General features: G+C 52.8%; 1 protein-coding gene across 1 annotated transcript; it reads left to right on the forward strand.

Annotated features, from left to right (window-relative positions):
* Nucleotides 1-1,753: 1,753 nt before the first annotated feature.
* Nucleotides 1,754-16,723, forward strand: CD101 (CD101 molecule). The gene is made up of 9 exons (XM_041420893.1): nucleotides 1,754-1,864; nucleotides 2,774-3,151; nucleotides 3,931-4,347; nucleotides 7,043-7,420; nucleotides 8,246-8,629; nucleotides 9,423-9,827; nucleotides 13,252-13,653; nucleotides 14,473-14,868; nucleotides 16,401-16,723. Exons 1-9 carry the CDS (start codon nucleotides 1,813-1,815, stop codon nucleotides 16,592-16,594), a joined length of 3,006 nt encoding a protein of 1,001 aa, XP_041276827.1. The 5' UTR covers nucleotides 1,754-1,812; the 3' UTR covers nucleotides 16,595-16,723.
* Nucleotides 16,724-19,711: the final 2,988 nt, after the last annotated feature.

Raw genomic sequence — 19,711 nt, forward strand, 5'->3', positions numbered from 1 at the left:
TGTGTGTTTATCTGCACACTGCCTGTCGGAAGCTCACTGAGGTTGAACTCCAAGTTTCCTTTCCATTTACTCTGTCACTATAGCAGAGATGCTTTTGATGCTTTTCCCTCCTCCAGAGTGGTAAGTGGGTTGGCTTTCTGTCAACAGGATGATCCCCCAGGGCAGTGCTGGCAGTGGGTTGCTCTTGGAAAGCAAACTCTCCATCCCTTTCCTTCTGAAATGGGAAGCCTTAATCCTACAGCATGGAATGTAAGCCTACCACACAGTTATGGCTGTGTCCTGCTGCCACAGGGCACAGACCCTCCTCAGGGTACAGGTGGGATCCTGCAGGGACCTCTGCCTGCTGCCACAGCCCATCCTCTGGTCCGGATTTGGTTTTCTGAGGAGCTGATGAGGAGCTGGCTGAGGGAGGGTTGAGCCTTGCAGCAAGAGGCCTCTGCCTCCACCTCCCAGCCTGTCACATGAGTTGGTTTTAAAAATGGGGAAAGGAGGGACCTCGTGTTTGTTTTGGGTCGTTACATGAATCTCATTCCCTCTGGAAGCCCCCTGGGATCTAGCAAGAGGAGTTGTTTTATGGCTGGTTTTTGCTTGTGAATCCCTGAGCTAATTAAGTCATTCAGTCAATCCCTCTGGCAGCAGTGGGAGCAGCATGGCTCAGGGATAAATGCTTTGTGCCACCTGGGGAAAAAAGCCCGAGAACTCCAAAACAAAGAAAACAACTTCACCGCAAAAATCCCCAAAACAACCAAAAAAAAAACCCCACCAAACAAAAAACCCCAAGCAAATAATTTCAGCAGTGCCTCTGAGCCCACCTGTAGTGTTTGGACTCCATGCCTCAGAGACTGGGTTTTCCCTGCCCAGGATGTGGCCCTGGATGACCCACCATATCCCAGAACACCCTTCAGGAGCCAGCAGCATGTCCCAGTCAATGCAGCCAGAGCACTTATCTCTGGGAATGTGCCAGAGCCCCTGGGACCGTGCTGGAGCCTCCTGACCTCAGCCCTCCCTGTGGTCCCGTTGCTTCTGCCAGAAGTGTTGGGCCAGCATCTCCCACATCCAGGCACCTGCCCATGGGATGTGCATACAGGATAGAATTCATGGGCAATTCCTGGCTCTGTGGTGATCCCTCAAGAGTCAACAAGCCGTATGGACTGGCTGCTATGATTCTCCTGACTGTGTAGTGGATGGGCTGGGCTGGTGGGGGTGCTTGGGAGGGATGTCCCACTGGGGGCACTGGAGTGGGAAGAGTTCAATCAGCCATCTTCAAGGAGCACTGTGCCACCCTAGCCTCTGCCTAAGGCATCATGCCTGTCTGCATTCCCTGTCTGCAGCCATGGGAAATAAATAGCTGGAGGAACCTTCATCCCTAGAAATCTGCTTCCATCCCTCCCTGGAATCCAGCCCCTTGTCCCCTCCTCACTGTCAGCAGGGAGCAAGCTACTCCATGCAATAAAGGGGAAGGAGTGAGACAGAGGTTTTAGCCCATGAGCTGCTGTTGGACAGCAAAGCCACAGCCAGCGGGTGCCCACAGGTGGGCTTCTGGCATGGGCACAGTGGCACAAGGCGCTTTGGGCATCGCCACACTTGCCCAGGTGGCCTGGGGACAGGATGCGGGCTGTCACCTCCCAGAGGGTGTTACTCTGCTGATGCACCCCGCTCTGTAACTTCTCCCTGCCATTCTCAGCAGAGGAAACCACCACTGACAGACAGTTTCCTCCCAGCCTCTTTCTAAACAGCGGCGTGGCTGTCGCCGTCGCCCATGAGAACCCACCGCCACCCCTCTGGGAGAGGATCCAAGCAGAGAGGATTCCCATGGGGCTGGCACAGTGCCTGGCAGCTGCCTTCCTCTTCCTCCTCCTCCTGGGTGAGTGCCCTGCCCAGTGGCCGGAGCTTTTTTGGAAGAGTTGTGGGGAAAGCAGGGCATGGGGGGCTCAGCCAGCGCTGCTCTGGCTCAGTTGCCATGGGAAGAGGTGCATCAGCATGTGCTCCTTTTGCACTGTGTTTTCACTCCAAAATGAGAGCCCAAACCCTTAGAGGGTTTCAGTGAGGGTACGTACACATCCCAGTTGAGTGGCTGATTGCAGTGTGGAGGGTGTTACCTCACTCCCTTTCCCACTGGGATGGAATTTCTGAAGGTTTCCTAGGCAGCCCTGTCACCAGCTCTCCTCCCTGGCCACCACAGTTGTTTTTTGACTCAGGACCCATGTCCTGTGGGCATTCTGCTTGGGGTGCATGCTGAGCTCCAGACAGAGTGAATGTCACTGCTGGGAGCTATATGGAAGGGGAGGGTCTGTGGGTGGCAACCCCCAGACCCTCTGCAAGCAGAAATGGAGGGAGCTCTTGATGCTTCCTTGTGCCCCCTGCCTTCAGATGAGTTCTTGCTGACCCCCTCTCCTGTGCTCTCCTCCTTTTCTGCCTATGGAGCATCTCTGCAGCAGCCACCCCACTGCCGACCTCCACTGTCCCGTGTCCCTCAGCTTCTGCATTGCATCTCCTGCTCTGGCAGTGATCAGCTCTGCACCCCTGCTCCCTGAGAGCGTGGCCCTCTTCATTTTAACACACCACAAGCTTCCTCCAGTGATCTCAGCCTGGTTGCTGCTTCCCCTGCAACGCTGCCTGAGAGAGGTTCTTCAGGCAAGAACGGGCTCAGCACGTTGCTCTGGTCCCTGTTGCGTGACCCCCAGCGTGGCAGGAGACAAGAAAGTTCAGAGCTCTGTTATCACAGGGCTTGTTCTGGTAACTGCACCCCTGCAAACACCGTGTGTGCTGACAGGTCTGACCACTGGCCAGCGGCTGGTGACTGTCCAGCAGGGCCCCCTCTACCGCGTGAGGGGGTCCCACGTCACCCTGTGGTGCAAGGTGAGCGGCTACCAGGGCCCGGCGGAGCAGAACTTCCAGTGGTCCATCTACCTGCCCTCGGCCCCCGAGCGGGAGGTGCAGATCGTCAGCACCGTGGACCCCTCGTTCCCCTACGCCATCTACACGCAGCGCGTGCGCGGCCGCGGCATCTTCGTGGAGCGGCTGCAGGGGGACGCCGTGCTGCTGCACATCACCGAGCTGCAGGAGCGCGACGCCGGCCAGTACGAGTGCCACACGCCCAACACCGACGAGAGGTACTTGGGCAGCTACAGCGCCAAGACCAACCTCACAGGTGAGAAGGAGAGCCCTGCCCCCATCTCTGCTGTCCCCACAGGGACGTCTCATCTGTCAGAGGGACAGCTGGGGAAAGGGGTGATGAGTGGGGCTGAGGTGTGTCCAGATATCCCCATGCATGTTCTCTTGTCGGAGCAAGAGAGGGAAAGGAAGCCTCTGCTCTCCCATGGCCTGACTTCAGCTCCTGACACAGACACAGCATGCTGCAGCTGAGCACTTAGGAAGGCAGGAGTTCCCAGGCTCTGTGGGTGTGGGAATTGACCCAAGTTGGATACCCACAGATGGAGGGAGGTAGCAGCTCTTGCAGACCACTAGGGAGGGAAGGCAATGGGGTGGAGATACAGAGGGAAAGACCCAGCTGTGAGCCCACTGAGTCTACATCATGGTATGGTGCTTCCACTTGGTGTTCAGCCCTGTTTTCTCCTTTATCTTGGTGTTGCACCAGTCTATATTTGGGATAGTGAAGGGATGGATTCTAATCTCCTTGGGGTTGGCTGATTAATACTGACTGTGGTTTGACTGAACAGGGCACTGTAAAGGGACTCACTGTTTTTCTTGTTTGCTGAGGTTTTAGTCACTTCACACCTCAACACAAGTGATGGAAGCCTTGTCAGTCACCTACAGAAGATTTTTTTCCTGTCCTGTCAGATCCCTTAGGCCCTGGTTGCAGATTCTTGGGAGCTGTCCTATGCAGGGCCGGGAGCTGGACTCAGTGATTCTTGTGTGTCCCTTTCAACTCAGGATATTCTATGATTCTGTGTTTCTCCCCATGCTCAGTGATTCCAGACACACTCTCAGCTTCCATGGCAGCCCAGGCCCTCAGCCACATGGAAGGGGATGTGGTGGAGCTGACCTGTGAGGTGTCCAAGTCCACTGCTCAGCACACCCATCTCTCAGTTGGCTGGTACCTTCTTCAGGGAGGAGGAGAGCACCGTGCGAAGGAGATCCTCACCCTCTCCAAGGACTTCATCTTGAAGCCAGGGCCCTCTTATGAGCAGAGGTTTCTGGAGGGGGATGTGCAGCTGAACAAGGTTGGGAACACCACGTACAAGCTCGTCATCAGGGGAGTGAAGCAATCTGACCAGGGGCAGCTGTACTGTGAGGCAGCCGAGTGGATTGAGGATCCTGACGGGACATGGAAGGACATCTCCTGCAAGCAAACACAGAGGACTCGGCTGGCAGTTTTGAGCCAGGGTAAGGCCTTTGCAAACTCACATGCTGGCTCCAACTCCCCCGTGCATTCCAGGCTCTACAGCAGCAGATTTCAGTGCCCCTCCACCTGCCTCTGCCGCAGCCCAGGGACACACTGGTGGGTCTGCTGGGCACAGAGGGGCTGGGCTGGGCTGAGCTCAGGGCCCTGGCAGCCCTGGCTCAGGAGCTGTTGGTGCTTTGGCTGTTCATTGAGCCCAATCCCCGATGCCAGCAGCAAGCCCACAGCCTCAGACCTGTGCGAGGTGTTAGCAGAGGGCACAGCGTGTGCCCACAGCAGCCCGAATCCTTGGCAGTGCTAAACTCCAGAGTGTGGAAAACAGGGTTGTTACACTGCCTCGAGGCTCTCGTGGCCTTAAAAAAGTGCACCCCAGTCAGCTGCTCGTCACTGTGCCTCAGCACAGGCACGGAGGGACACAGGGATGGCCTGGCTCTCCTTGGGGGTGGCTTGTCTGTCCCTGCTGCCACCAGCCCGCTCGTTTCCAGAGCAACTGGGGCTGCTGTTTATTAACCTTTCCTCTGAGCACCCTGTCTGCCATCCCTCCTGCCACAAGCCTTTGCTGGCTGCTATCCCTCACTCTGCTCTTCCCCCAGATGCCTGTGAGCAGCTGTGCCCAGGGAAAGGGAGAATCTCTCTCCCTCTCACCAGTCAGCTTTAGCTCAAAGCTGCCAAGACAAGGTTGTGGCTAGTTGGTGTCCTTTACCACAGGGTGCAGTAAAATTGGAGCAAGTCTCCCACTGAAACCCTGCCTGTGGGGGTGGTGTACCCTGTCCCTGTAGCTCAGGGTGGATGGAGGAGGCTACAGAGCGGAGCTGGGGCAGCGAGGGGAACTGATGTCTCGTGGGAGGGTGGTGAGTCAGAGCAGGAAACCAAAGAAACAGACGGGTGAGAACGAAGCACTCCCTACGTGGCTCAGGGGAGCAAGGTATCAGGAGGAGGGGGAGGGAAGCGTGGTCTCTTGTCATTTTGTCACTTTTTGTCTGACTGGCTAAGCTTTATTCCCCTCATTTTGCAGTGTTTGCAGCGAAGGCTTTCCAAGCTGGCAATGGCAGTCAGTGCGCTTCTGTGCATCCTTTTGTTGAGGAGGACTTGTCGTGACTGGCAGTGTGAGGATTCAGGCATCAGTGCCATGGGATCGTTTAGAAACCTTGTCACAGTTTGATATTTGTCCTGTGGTAACTGTTAAAGGTAGAAGGGAGGTGATGGTGGTGAGAGGACATTACGGTGGCAGCCTTGGTGCTCCTGGTATTGCCATGGTGGGGCAGCAGTGGGTGTGCAAGCCCTCCATCAAATTTTCAGGGCTAGTTTCTTCTTTCAGCACCCAGGGGGAACCCAGGGCTGAGCACCCCATCACTCCGAGAGCTATCGACCACTCTGACCATGGCTAGCTGCTCCAGCAGTTTCTATAAACTCTGCAGCAAATATTTAGGAATGCCAAGCATATCTGCAGCAGCTGGGATTCCTGTTCACAAACTGTTTATGAACCAGTGTTTAAATTCACAGGGTACTGTGCTTTTGGTAAATTATTTGAGCCCTTCCAATTGTGGTCTGGGAGCTGCTCTGTTTTACTTCCAAACTACAGCACGTAACCTTTCCCTTGTTTTGAGAATCAGGGGACACCACAGTGACCCAGGGACGCAGTGGTGTGAGCCAGGGAATAAGGGCTCAGTCCTTTCTCCAGGTTTTTGGCCAAGCCAGTGCTTTGTGGGGTCATGGCTCAGGGTTTTGGGGTACCCAGTGGGTTTCCTGCTTGCAGCCACTGTCCAGCCAGGATGATGTCAGGAACCAGGGGTGTTGAATGCCCAGCGAGGAAGGTGAATGGTACCATAGGACCCAGAGGTGGGGTCCCTACCTCAGACACAGCTGACTGACTGCCCAAGAGGGTCTGCCAAGGGGAAGATGACTTTGGGTTCCCCCTGTCCCTGCCTTCTTTGCTCAGCACCTCCTGCTAATTGGTATGGGGAGCAGGATCCACCTTCTCTTTCTTCCTTCCTACCTCCCCGTGCTGGGACAAGTCTTGACATTTCTGCTTTCTGTAGGACTTTTAGCCAAATCCTCTCCAGCTTGGAGAGCATCTCTTGCTCACAACTCACAGTACCCACTGCGGGTTTCAGCATGCAGGAACAGCCACAGTAGGTTCAGACAAGCCACCTGAATGCCAGCCCTTTGTGCACCTCTTTCTACCACAAGCAGCAGAGTTAAAACCACCACTGTGATAAAACCCCTTTGTGCCCCTTTTTGGCTCACAGGATAGGTGTTCCATGAGGTAAAACAGCTCCAGGAGGTGAGGCAGAGCAGCACCTGCAAAAGCTGATGCCTCTGAGTTAGGGCAGCCCTCAGTTTGGATACCTGAGCTGAGCAGGGGGAGGCTGTGGCCAAAGGCTGTCCCAGTGAAAGCTCTGCTCTGTTGTGTTTATCTGCTCTTGAGGGGGGAGCTCAGCTCCCCAGGGCTCTGGCTCTTCTTCCACCTGCACTGCTGCTTAGTGCCCAGAGCTGGCAACCCTCTCCCCAGGGCCAAAGTTTTCCATCCTGATCACTTTTCTTATTAAAAAACCCCACGTTTTAACAGAGAATTCCCTCCTGTTGCCCTCTGCAAGGCCACTGGTGCTGCCAGGCAGGAGGGAAGCATGGGCAGGGCCGCCCACCACCCACCACCTCCTTGTTTTTGGTTTCCCACAGGCAGAAACCTCTCCGTGGACATCACTGCTGCTGAACCCTCCCTTTCTGAAGGGGACACCTTGCAGCTCAGCTGTGTGGTGGGAGCCCCAAAGAGCAGCAACTTCAAAGTGATCTGGCTCCTCAATGACATGGAAGTAGCTGGGGTTGACCCCCATGGGGTATTGATTTGGGAGGAAGAATATGAGGAGAGAGCCAAGCTGGGGCAGCTCCGAGCATTCAAGCCAAGCAACACAGTTTATGTCCTCACCATCTCTGAGGTGGGGCTGGAGGACAAGGGTACATACCAGTGCTCCGTGTCAGAAATGAAGACTCCTGGAGACTTGCACAGCATCCAGACCGTTGTGTCATCAGGCATCCAAGTCGACGTGAAGCCAATAGGTTAGTAAATCCTAACAGCTGCTCTTCTGGGTAAAGTCTGCAGGATTCTTGACTGGGAAATGCTTTAGGTCTGGCCTCATCTTGACAAGGGCAGCAAGAGTGCAAATGTGCCATAGTTTTTGATAGATAACGGGAAAAGCACTTGCTTTAGCACATATTAGCATGACAGACACAGTAGCTGTCAACAAAGTGAAAACCTTTAGTCCAGTCTCTTCACAGTAAGTTTTGGGGCAAATAGGTAGAATTCTGAGGAGTCTGGGTCCTCCTGTGTCTTTGGTACTGAAAACTGTGAGCAACATCTGCTGCTACTCCTGAAAATCACAGGAAAACCCAGCAGAACAGGCGCATCTGGGGAGGGGGATCATTGCCATTTCCATCAGGGTATTCTCACTGTTTTGGATGGATGATTTGTGAGAAACCACTCCAAGAAAAGTGTGTAGGAGGCTCTTGGTTTCCTTGTCATAGCTAGATAATGGTTATTCTAATAACATTAGCAGGAGGAGTAATGTTATTCTGATAACATTAGTAGCAGGAGCTGCCTGCTGGGACTCTTTCTTGACTCATTCTTTATGTATCTGTGTCCCAAGAAAGACATAAAACAGAAAGAAAGAAAAAAAAAAAGCCAAAACACAACAATAAAACAAAAACCTGCAACCACAAAGCTTTCTCCAAATTTATATGAAAAGGCTGGTTGAAAATTTCAGGCAATTCCCCAACTCCTTTCCTCTTCCAACACCAAGATGTATCTAGCCTTTCCATTTAACGCTACAGTACTGGCTTTTCCTAAGGAGCGCAGCATCCCAACGCGGTCACTGTCATTTGCAGAGAGCCACATGCGCCTGTCTGTGTCCACCAGCACTCCCCGGGTGACGGCAGGAGACGCCCTGGTCCTGCACTGTGAGGTGCAGGGAGCCACCGGCCCCGTGTCCCTGCGCTGGTGGCACCTGCCACCGCGGCACCCGGGGCGCAGGGAGCTGGTGGCCGCCGTGGAGCGGGACGGCGCCCTGAGCCTGGGCAGCGCTTACCAGGATGGGAGGGCTCGGGGCAGCCTCCGCGTGCACAAAGAGAGCTCTGGCACCTTCACCCTGGTGATCCCCAGCACGCTGGACGAGGAGGACGGCGGGCAGTACCGGTGCGAAGCGACGCAGTGGGCACGAGGCCGCAGCTGGACGGGGAAGGGGGAGGCAGCGGTGACGGTCAGCTCCATGGGTGAGTTCGGCCATCCCTGTTTCTGGGTTGGAGGCAGTGCTGGAGAAGTGGGATGTAGGCCTGCCGTGCTCTGAGCTCTGCTGCAGGGTGACACAGGGCTGATCACTTGGCCCTGAAGTGCTTCAGTTTCCCCATTCCCCCGTGGTGTGTTTTGGGAGAGACCAGTGGGAGACAACAACTAAAATGCTCGGAGACCTGAAGAGCAGTATCTTGCTCAGCAGGCCTGTCTCCTTAAGCTGGAATACAAAATATCTATTCTAGCAGTATAATTACTTGCAGCAATTAAGTTCCACAAAGCTGCTTGCTGAGTAGTGGTGGTATTTATCAGAGATACACCCCGGGTGCTGGCCTCTGATTGCTTCTTCTGCCATCTTCTCTGAGAGCAGAGAAGCTCATCTCCATGGTGTGCAGTGACCATGTCCTTCCTTCTTGGGTTCCTTTATTGAGAGGCAGCTTTTGGCTGTGATTTTGGGTCATTTTCCTCTCTTGTTGCTGGTGTGGGTGCCTGAGAGCACCAGTGAGGCCACAGGAATTGTTAAGCATTTGTGGAGGGTGGAGGGAAGCAGCAAACAGGACAGCACCATCAGCAGAGAATCCCTGGCTCCTCTAGTGTGGATCTGGGGACCTTGGAAAAGGATACTCAGAGTTTTCTGGGAAATGGGGGGTGGGAAAGTGGCAGGTAGGATAGGGCCAGGGGCTGCATGGGGTTGGCAGAGCACAGTGCAACAAAGTGGAGAGTGGCACTGTCACAGGATTTGTGTCCCCACGCCAAGGGCTCTCTCCTCCCGGGCAGGTCTGGGTCTGCACGCCACGCTGAGGAGCCGAATTGCCACCGTCACTTACGGGCAGAGTTTTGAACTCTTCTGCCAAGTGGATGCCAGCTACGCCCTGGAGGAGGTGCCACTGTCTGTGCAGTGGCTTTTCCAGCCCAGCCCACCCAAGGGTCCCTTACACCAGCTGGTCCAGGTCCTTCCCAATGGCACTGTGGTCTGGGGGACAGCACAGCCACGCTTCCAGGGGAAAGCCCAGCTGGCAAAGACTGACACCTCCTTCAGGCTGCACATCCACAGTGCCTTGCCTGCCAATGAGGGGACGTACCAGTGTGAGGTGAAGGTCTGGAGGAGGAACGTCCTGCCCCTGGGGGAGCCAGCAGCCAGCACCAGCTCCAATGCCGTGGGAATAAAAGTGATGCTGCCAGGTAAGCAGAGCCTTCAGCAGAGGTCTCTCCTGCAACTTTAAATCCATCAAACCATGACCAGGGGCAACCAGGGCCACTGGTGTCTGGGGTGTCCCCAGCAGGGTCGCCTCCCAGGGCTGCAGGAGATGGTGCTGCCTGTTCTGGTGCTTCCTCAACACCTGGCAAAACCTTGGAGGTAAATTTGGTGTTGGCTAGTGGGAGTATCTATTTGTTTGCAGATCACACCAATCGTATAGGGATCAGCCTTGCCACTAGGATTTTAAGCCTGGTTTCTGGAAAGAAGCAGTGCCCCCCCAAGAAGCCCAGCGGAATGTTTGGGGTGAGAGGTACACCCCATGGTGTGGGCTTCTGAGGGGCAGTGGAGAGAGGGCAGCCCCTGAAGCTGATGCTGGGCTATGTCTGTGCTCCCTGACCAGAATATTGAAGGTATGCTGGGAAAGCAGCAGGGCTCTCTGCCGGGCTGGGAGCCAGCACGGAGCCTCAGGAACTCCGTGGGGAGGTATCTCCTGCGGGGCACAGCTGGGCTGAGCATCCAGAGCCCTGCCCAAGCTTCCCTTTTATGGCCAGCCCTGCAGGCAGGGTCTGCGCTGCCATCCCTCCTGCCAGCATCCCGCCGGGAGCTTCATCCTCTTATGGAAGAGAGATGCTGCAAGCAGACCCCAGCAGCACGGTGCCAGCGTGCCCTGCTCACAGCTGGGGCTGCTGCAGGAACTGCGGGGTTTATCCTGGCCAAAGCCCCTGAGCCTCTGGAGGCAGGCGTGACAATATGGGCTGGTTTGGTTTTTTGCCCTCGTGTCTGTTCTGCTAGCAAAGGAGAGTTCTTGCTGTTTTTTTTTTTTTTTTTTTTTTTTTTTTTTTTGGTGCATTAAGTGTTCTTTCCTCTAAAATCCAAATCCTTGGATTTTCGGAATCGGAACCCAGTGAACTGAAATTATGCATTTTTCATGTATTTTAACTGATGGGTTTGCTGTGGCGTAAGCTAATACATTTCCTACCCTGTCTGGGCTCTTTTCTCTGGTGCTCTCTTCTGTTCCACTCCTAGTGATTCCTCACCCCTGTGGAGCTGACTGCTGGGATGCTCTGTTGAACACTGGAGCCACAACCAGCTGGGGCAGGGTGGCAGGGAGGCGAGGGGTGACAATAATCAGCATCTTTGAGTGTACTTCTCTAGTGCAGATGGCATTAAGATGAGCAGGTGTAATTGCAGAGCATCTACACAGAGGAGATGGTAGCAGCATGAGGCTGCAACATTTGGCTCCAAACGTGTTGCAGCTGCTGCTGGAGATTGCAACACGGTAAAAGATGATGGGAACTGGGAGAGGGTGATGCACTATGGGAGGTTCCTGCTGGCTCTAGTGCCACCTCTCTTGGAAAGGCAGCACGAGCCAGTGGAGGATATTTGGGAAGGTAGGGAAGTCTGGGGAGGAAGCTGGCTCAGGCAGCAACAGGGTTGAGGGGAAGCTGCAGAAAATTAAGCTGCAAATCATGAAAATCACCAGCCTGCTTCTCCTCATATAATACCTTATAGTTGTAGCCTGCAGAGATACTGGAGTTCTTGACTTTTTGCTTCAGCACTTTGTTTAGTACTTGATGTCAGTCGGTGCTTTAGGAGTTTACATGTTGCTGTGGTCTACAGACCATCTTCAGATGGGAGGGACATCCATCAAAGGTTATAACAGATAAGGAAGGAGGACAGGTCTTTTCCATCTCCAGTATTTGAGGTGGGATCTCATAATTAGTGCTCCATGAGCCTCTCAGTGCAGCTGCTTCCCCCACTCTGGAGTGGGCTCTTTCACCTCGTGTCCCTCAGGCCAGCAGCCACATGGGCTGTGTCCCTCTGCCTGTTCCACTGCTCCTGGGCCAGGAGCAAGCCAAGAGTCAGCAGGCAAGGCTCACAGGGAGATGGGCAGTGAGCTGCTCAGCTTGGTTAATTAAATTTAAAATGAAAGGGAAAACAGCACCATGGCTTTATGTGAGAAAGGAAGAGGCAGGCAGCTCCTCTGCCCTTTTGGTAAATGATCTTTGGCAGTAGAGAGAGAGGAGACCTGAAATAAAACAAAGGGGCTTTGCAGCAAGTGCTCTGCTTCCTCTTGAGGTGATCTCCAAGAGTGTAACAGCAATTTTCCCCATCAAAATCAAGCACTCAAGGCAGTGGTTCCTGTGCCTCCTCTCTGAGATCTAGTAGCTTTTCCTTCTCTGGAGCATTCTCTGTCCCAGCACGTGTCAGGCTAGGCCATACTCAAGCAGACCCTGCCTGCCCCCTCATCTCCTGGCACTGCACTGAGTGGTATCCTTGGTGCTGAGCAGATGAAGTTAAGGATTAAGTGTCTTAATTTTTTCCAGTGTGGTCAGTTCACCTGTCACAGGAACACAGATGGTGGAGACATTCTGAGGGACCATCTCAGCGTGTCCTCTGCTGCCTGTCCCCAGACCAGCACCCAGGGGCTGAGCCTTAAGGGAGCTCAGTTGTCCTCATCCTCTGTGGCAGAGGGTGTCCTGCTGCTCAGCTCATATGCAAGGAAAGTGCTAAGAATGGAAACTCAGCCTACAGTCCCTTCAAACCCTGATGTGTCTCCTGCTGAGTAATTTCTTCCTACCTGAGGGTAATACCTGTGTGTATTCCCTCCCCTGACTGCTGAGCATGGAGGGGAGGGTGGAGGGGAAATGCAGGTGGTTGGAGGACCTTTAAAGATATGGATTTGCAGCCTTTACAGTGCTGGAGGAAAGGTTCCAGCAACAGGTGATGCTCTGTGGGAAGAGGTTCCCTCACAGCGGGAGCAGCACAGGCACATCAGGATCAGAAATTCCCTCTGCCAAGGGCAGAGCTGCAGGCAGCACCATCCCTCTGCTCTCCTCAACTGCACAGCACTGAGCAGTCCCTGGGTGTGAGCACAGAGGGTGTGCAGGACTCTGCCGTTGTGGTTTTGGATCGATAACCACAGCAAACACCTGAGATGACAACTGTTAGTGACACCCGCAGAGGCTCTCTAGTCTCTCTGTGATAAAAGACACTTGTTCACAGTCTCCAAAGCCGTGGGCTGGTTTGTTACATATGTGTGAGCCTGCTGATGGGAGCAGTGGCAGACAGACACATTTGCTTCAGACAGAGGCTTTGCCTCCCAGCTCCAGCACAGTGGCAGCCTCCATCCCTATTCCTGCTCTGTGGTCTCCAAGGCACCTCGTCTTCTGCTCTCCTGCCCAGTGATTCCCTGCTGTTGTTTGAACAAGGGTGTGTGGATTTGCTCTTTCCCTCCTCCCTCCACCCTCTGCTCCAGCATCCCCTAATGAGCCTTTGTCCTCCATGCACCCTCTTCCTTACTCCTCTTCCAGTGTGTTTCTCTCAGGACAGCTTTATTCCTCTCCTTGTCAGTATCCTTGCAGTGGCAGCTGCATCTGGCATGACTGTTTTGTTTCTCCATTTTAGAAAGCAAGCTTCAGGTTGCTACGAAAGACAGCTCTGTGGAAATTGCCAGCGGTAATGCAGCCATTGAGTGCAGGATTGTGTTTGCCCGGAATAATTCGCAGTTTGCTGTTACCTGGTACCTCCTGCCTCCTCTGGCAGACACAGAACCCCTGCAAATCATCAGGGCCAACTACAGCAGCATACTGGAATACGGGTCTGAATTCAGCTCTCCTGCACAAAAGTCCCGGTTCCTGAACCAGAGGGTGTCCAGCAACATTTTCCAGCTGCAGATTCTGTCTGCAGACCTGGGGGACCGGGGCAGCTACTACTGTGTGGTAGAGGAATGGCTCTGGCTGGTGGATGGCTGGTACAAGCTCGGAGAGGGAACATCGGGAAGGACCACGCTGAAGTTCAAGCTCACAGGTGAGGAGGTGTGATCCCTTCTATAGGTGCTGCTGGAGGAGGCTGGATCAACTTGTGACAGGCTCCTGCCAGGCCTCTCCTAAGCTGGCAGGGCTTAGGAAAAGCAGCAGCTCCTGTGTTGGATCAGAGGCTTAGGGGGATGCAGGAGTTGTCAGTGCCTCTCAAAGGGAAATAGGGAATTAGGAAGATTTACCACATCCTCCCAAGCCAACTGAGCTGCTATTTTTGCTACTGGCAGATGTAGTCGAATGCTTCATAACAAAGTGAATTGTGGCCTTCTTCTTTTCCCTCCAACACCTGGTGCACTTGGGTAGTTGTGCAATGCTGTGAATAGAGAAGCTGCCCTTACCTTGTGCTTGTGAGCATCCTGAAGGAAAGCACTTGGTTTTCCTTACCCTGCAGCACTTTGCTGCTAAGGAACAAGGCTGGAGGTTCAGCTGCTCTCACCTTAATCACTGCACCTCTGCGGTGCATGGTGGGTCTCCCTGACTCAGTTCTTCCCTCTCTCAGCATCACTCCAGCCCTAAATAAAGTGGGTCAGAGAATTCCAGCTTCCTAAATAGCTTTTGGTCCAAAAGATGCCTTTATCACTTATTTGGAGGGGCTAGGAAGTATTACTGCACAGGGAGCAGAGATGATGGGCAAGGTGGGGACACGATGGGAGGATGAGTTCACAGGAGCAAGGGGCCTGTGAGAGGCCATTCCAGTCCCTCACACTTTGCTCCAGAAGGTTCCTGTCAGCCTGTGGGTGCAGGCAGAAGTGTTTTTACAGCTGTACACCACCACAACACCTCTTTCTGCTTTCACTCTCCCCCGCAGAGCGCGAGCTGCCGATGGAGAAAACCAACCGCAGCATCTCCGCGAGGGAGGGCCAGGAGGCCACGCTGCCCTGCCGGCTGCAGGCCGCCCTCCCGCCCGGCTCACGCCTCTCGGCCACCTGGTTCCAGGTGACGGGCAGTGGCCGTGACAGTGCCCTGCTGGCCCTCCGGCACGACGGCAGCGTGGAGTACCCCGAGGAGCGCCGGGCAGCTAGGCTGCTCCTCCGCCGTCCCTCCGCCGGCGACTTCAGCCTGACGCTGAGCAGCGTGGAGAGGGGAGATGCTGGGGCGTATTACTGCCAGCTGCAGGAGTGGCAGCAGCAGGGCGAGGGGAAGGACTGGGCTGTGCAAGCCTTGGCGTGCTCGGGGTACACCCAGCTCAGCATCATCCCGCCAGGTAACGCTGCTGGGTGCCAGGGGCTGATCGCCCTGCGTGGCTCCTCTCCCCATAGCCTTTCCCCCCAGAACCTAAATGTTTTTTGGGGGAAAATTCTTGGTGTGATTTCTCTGGCAAGTCTGTCCAGACTGAGGTCTCTGAAAACAGCTTGTGTTTGCTTTGGGGTGAGTGGGGGTACATGCTGTGTGCAAAGGTAGGACTGGATTCTGCATGCAGAAGTTTAAGTAGATAGAAGCAAAGGTTTTAGTCGCATGCACGCAGTGTTTTTAGGAAGGTAATAGGCAGGAGTTGTTGCTGCCATGGGAAAATACGAGGCTCAGATGACCCATGTGGAGGAGAAAATATAAACTGTGAAATCAATCATGATGCACCCAGCTGAGAGGATCTTGCCCTTGTACTCGCCTTCAGCTCTGGAGCTGCCACGCCTGAAGCCAGCCTGGGTACCTACACAAGTTATGGCTTCTGCAGGAATTCCCAGAGCTGACCAGCACGGAAAGAGTGACCCTGCAGAGCCCTCCCCTCTGCCTGCTGCTCCCACAGCTGGGCACGGGGCCTGCTCTCATGACTTTGCACCTACAGCAGAGCTAATCTGGGTTTAATTGCACAGAGAGGGACTGACAGCACTTCATCCCCCCTGCTGTTGTGTTACTGCTGTTATCCATCACAGCTCTCTAGCACGAAAGATTTCTCCTTCATCAGCTCCCTCTATCTCTTGTTACCCATTACTGGTGGAAAAAGCATTGCTAAAATTGCTCAGTAACTGGTAGTAAATTCTCCTCCAATTTTTGAATAAGTGTTTTTGCTGAGTGGTTTTCATGGTTTTCACGAGGCAAAAGATTAGCTAGGCATTTTTTTCTTTCTCCCTCTCTTTTTAAATTTTTTTTTTTAATTTTTTTTTTTTTTTTTCTGGAGGGGTGGCCATGTGTGTGCATACGTGTTCCTCTAGTGATGCAGGTTTCTTTGAAGTAGCAGCCTCCAGCAGCCTCCACCTCAGTTGGGGAGCTGTTCTGCAGGAGCTGCCAGGGATGGGGATGGTGCTCACAGCTGCCTGCAGCTCAGTGGGGATGAAATATGGTAGCAGATCAGCAGTAACAAGGAGGGGCAGGTGTCTGAGGGGAACAGGTACCTCTTGATCTGGTTTCCTTTGCTTTCCTCTTATCCCATCTTGCTCAGTGGTGCAGCCTCTGACAGACTTCTACCTCATCCCACTGTCACTGGTGTCAGGTAGGGTGTGTTGCTTTTCCTTACTGAGCCCAGTCTGGAATGGGTTAGCAGAAGAACTGGGCTGTTTCTGTTGGGATGTTTCAGATGAACAAGCCAGGGCCTTATCTGACCTCCCCAGGCAAGCAATTGAGGCAAATTACCTGGTTTCTCCCCCCCTTCTCCTCAGGTAGCCTGTATGAATCCTTAAAAATTGGTAGCTGTTGAAGATTGAGGGGAAAGTGTTAAGAAAATAGCACTTAGAGATAACAGTAGGAGAGAGAAACTCAAACTAGCCTGGGGCCTCACTTTTTCTTTCTTTTTTCCTTCAGAGTCAACTGTTTTGTCTAGGATCTGCTCATCCCCACCACTGCTGAACTTCATCTTATACTTACCACTGGTTCTCATCCTTCTGCTGGTCTTTGCTGTCTTCTGCTGGTACTGCAAATTCAGGAAAAGCAAGAAGAGCAACAGCACTGGATGGATGATGGAACTGGAAGGGAATGAAGAGGCCAAGAAAATTTAGCTGGTCTGTGGAGGCAGATGTATCTTGGAGGAGCAGAGCTGCACAGCTGAGGAGGACTGAGTACTTGCAGAGGGGCTTTTTATTGTTTTGTAGTAGGTCTTGCAATAAATCCTTGAAATTGTCGGTTTGCTTTTGGTGGAATGAAGCAGCTTTGGAATTACTAAGCAAATGGGGTTTTCATAACAAGTGTTTCTGTCTTTTAGGTTAGGTACTCACCCATTTCCTGCTCTGGTTGTTGTGGTACATTTGGAGGTCCTTGCAGTATGCATCTCCCACTGTGGATGGAAGTGATGTTATTCCTCTGCAGAAATAAGGGGAAAAAACAGCTCTTTCTGTGCTGTGACACAAAAAGTACCATATTTCAACTAATTTTATGTGTCTTGACAAAATCTATGTGGTATCCAGGCTAAAAACCAGTGGTAGAACTGGAAGGGGAATATTGATGTCCCATTTAAGTCATTGCCCTTGCCTTTGCCCACTCTGTGCTGGGGAAGCTCTTGGACACCTCTGTTTTCACATCCTGAGAGTGCCTGTGCCCAAAGAGCATCACCTCTCCAAAATGAAATGGGTCTTCATCACAAAACCTGTCACAGGAACATGAGGACTGAGCAGGGCTGGCTGGGCCTGAAGAAAGTCCAGAGCAGAGGAATCGCAGCCATCCACAAAAAATCAAATCCTGTTGACCCAGTAAATGACTGGCATGGAGTCTTGGATCCCAGAAGGAAGATGTGGACATCAAACCACCTTGGAGATGAGCCTACAAAGTTCCATCTCCTTCCTTTGCTTCTGCTGTAGAAGACAGCATCCAGCCCCTGGTACCTGGGCTGTCTGTGGGTCAGGAAGCTGCACAGCTGGGACCTGGTATTAGGCACATCCAGGTTGTCCCATGTAATAAAAAAAGTCATGTGTGTGCTTGTGGGGCAGCTTCTCTATACCCTGGAATCCAGCTCAGGCTCACATTTTCAAGGCTGAGGAGCTCTGCTACCTGAAGAGTGTCTGGCTGATGCATAGGAGAAAGCAGATTTCTCTCCCGTCCTGATAAGCCAAGGGATATTCCACCCCTAATTGTGCAAAATGGGATGTGGTCCCAGGGAGTTGTGGGGTCAGGTATCAGGGCAACACTCTAAGCACTGTCCTCAGACCAAAGTAGCTCTATGGAAACCACAGCAGACACTCCCAGACCTGCTTCCTGTGACCACAGGGAGATCTGGAGACACCACAGCCCCTCTAGATGATCTGTTCCTTCACTTTCTTTGCAGTTAGGAAAGCTGTCTGCCTTTATCCTGAAGAACTTGCAGGTGCTTCAGTCCCTTGAAAATGCAGTTTTTGCACACATCTGCTCCCGTTTCCCTGTTCAGCCACCTCTGTCTGTGCTGGCTGGTTCCAGCTTGCTCGGTCTTTCCCTGCAGGATGTTTTCTGGACCCCGTGCAGCTTTTCCCTTTGCTGCCCTGACCCCAGCTGCCTCTCCCACAGCGTGAGTGCTCAGAGCTGCACGTGGGGCTCTCTGCAGAGGTTTCCTCCCTGCCTGGTGGGTTATGTCCCGTTTACACATCCCAGCAGGACGTTTGATTTCCTCTTTGCGTGTGACGGCGCGGCGCTGTTTGTGCTTGGCTCCTGACCATCAGGCTCCTCTCCTGCAGATTTGCTGTCTAGCAAGTTGTATCTCCACTCTGTGTTCAGGCTGTTGACTTTTCCTATCTGACTGAGGCCCCATTTTTGTGGGGGTGTTGAGCAGCTTTTGGCACCAGTTTGTGGAAGATCCTGCTGTCTGTCTTCGCCTTGTCTCAGTAAAGCTTTAACTCATGAGCTGGTTTCTGTCTGACAGAGAAGCAGAATGCTCCTGGGATATTAAACTCCTACAGGTTTCATGGAAAGTGTAGGTGGATGAAGAAGAGGAGGCAGGCACTGAGGGAAGGCTGCAGTGTGAGCTGGCCACCTGGTGCCTGGTTTGTGTTTAGGGGATATGGAAAGGAGGTGTAGATGGTAAGGGCACGGGAAAGGAAAGACAGAACTGCTTTTCTCTATCAACTGTTAACAATAAATCTGTGCATGTAGCTTATCTGCTAATTTTGTGCTGTTTATCCAGGTTTTCATTTGGATTGTTTCCTTAGTTTGCCCAATAATACCTTGGGAGCCTACTCCACAAACCTTGGTAAAGTCAAGAATATATGATGCCTGCTGCTTATCCCTTCCCACCAGATTTTCAGTCTTATTGCAAGGGAGATAGGTAGATCTGCTTTGGTTTTGTTCAAAACAAACAACCCAGTAGTGGGTTGGTTTTTTTCCCTGCATTCTTTTTTGTACTTTTAAGTACTTTGTCCCTGTATCTCCCTAGGGATTATAGTTAAAAAGATGGTGCTCAGTTTCCACTTATTTTTAAATATAATTTTGCTCTGTTCACCTCACTTGGTGTCTCACACCGCCTCAGATATTACCACAGCAAACTACTAATAGATGGCTTGACAGCCCATTCTTTATGTGCCTTAGGATGAACCTCATCAAGACCATCTTTCTAGTCAAAAATCTGAATTATTTAGGTTGCTACTCATTACCAGAGTGCTGGAGACAGCCCCTACCCTACTGTAGCAGTCACATCTGTGGGTCAATCTCCAAAAGCTCTGTGAGCTCTCTGAATGACCTGGGTTTGGTGCACGCCCCAGAATTGTGCATCCCCCTCACTCAGCCACCTCAGGAGCCCATGGCAGGTCTGTGGAGGCAGCTTTCCTGCCATGTGATCTGCACACAAAAAGCTGCACGCTGCTGTGACATGAGATTTTTTCTGGTGGACCGGGAGGAAAAGGTGGGCAGAGAGAGGGAGGCTTCTCCACCAACAGGGCACTTTCTTCTTCTGTGCCATTTTTGCTCAGTTAACCAGAGCCCCATAAGTAGCAGCTTTCTATTCATGCAGGTGTAAAGGTCTTAACTTAAGTTTGTAAGTGTGCCTAGTGCCTTGATGAAAGGGTCTGCAAGGAGAATGTTTTTGCAGCAGTGGGATTTTCCCCCTATTTTTTCTTCTGGCTTTGCTGGGTCGCTGCCAAACCTTTCAGCTAAATGTTTAAGATGTGTTTTTTTCCATGACTGAACTTAGAGTTGTAACTTAGCAAAAGCTCCAAAAC

Source organism: Onychostruthus taczanowskii, unplaced genomic scaffold (genome assembly GCF_017590055.1).
Source record: "Onychostruthus taczanowskii isolate IOZ18803 unplaced genomic scaffold, ASM1759005v1 scaffold67, whole genome shotgun sequence".
NCBI classification, from domain to species: Eukaryota; Metazoa; Chordata; class Aves; order Passeriformes; family Passeridae; genus Onychostruthus; species Onychostruthus taczanowskii.

What these genes read in the sequence shown, in the direction of transcription:
- CD101 (XM_041420893.1), top strand. Translation starts at nt 1,813, where the DNA reads ATGGGGCTGGCACAGTGCCTGGCAGCTGCCTTCCTCTTCCTCCTCCTC. An exon ending in CCTCTTCCTCCTCCTCCTGG is followed by an intron (nt 1,865 to 2,773) that starts GTGAGTGCCCTG and finishes GTGTGCTGACAG; the next exon opens with GTCTGACCACTGGCCAGCGG. An exon ending in GCTCAGCATCATCCCGCCAG is followed by an intron (nt 14,869 to 16,400) that starts GTAACGCTGCTG and finishes TTTTTCCTTCAG; the next exon opens with AGTCAACTGTTTTGTCTAGG.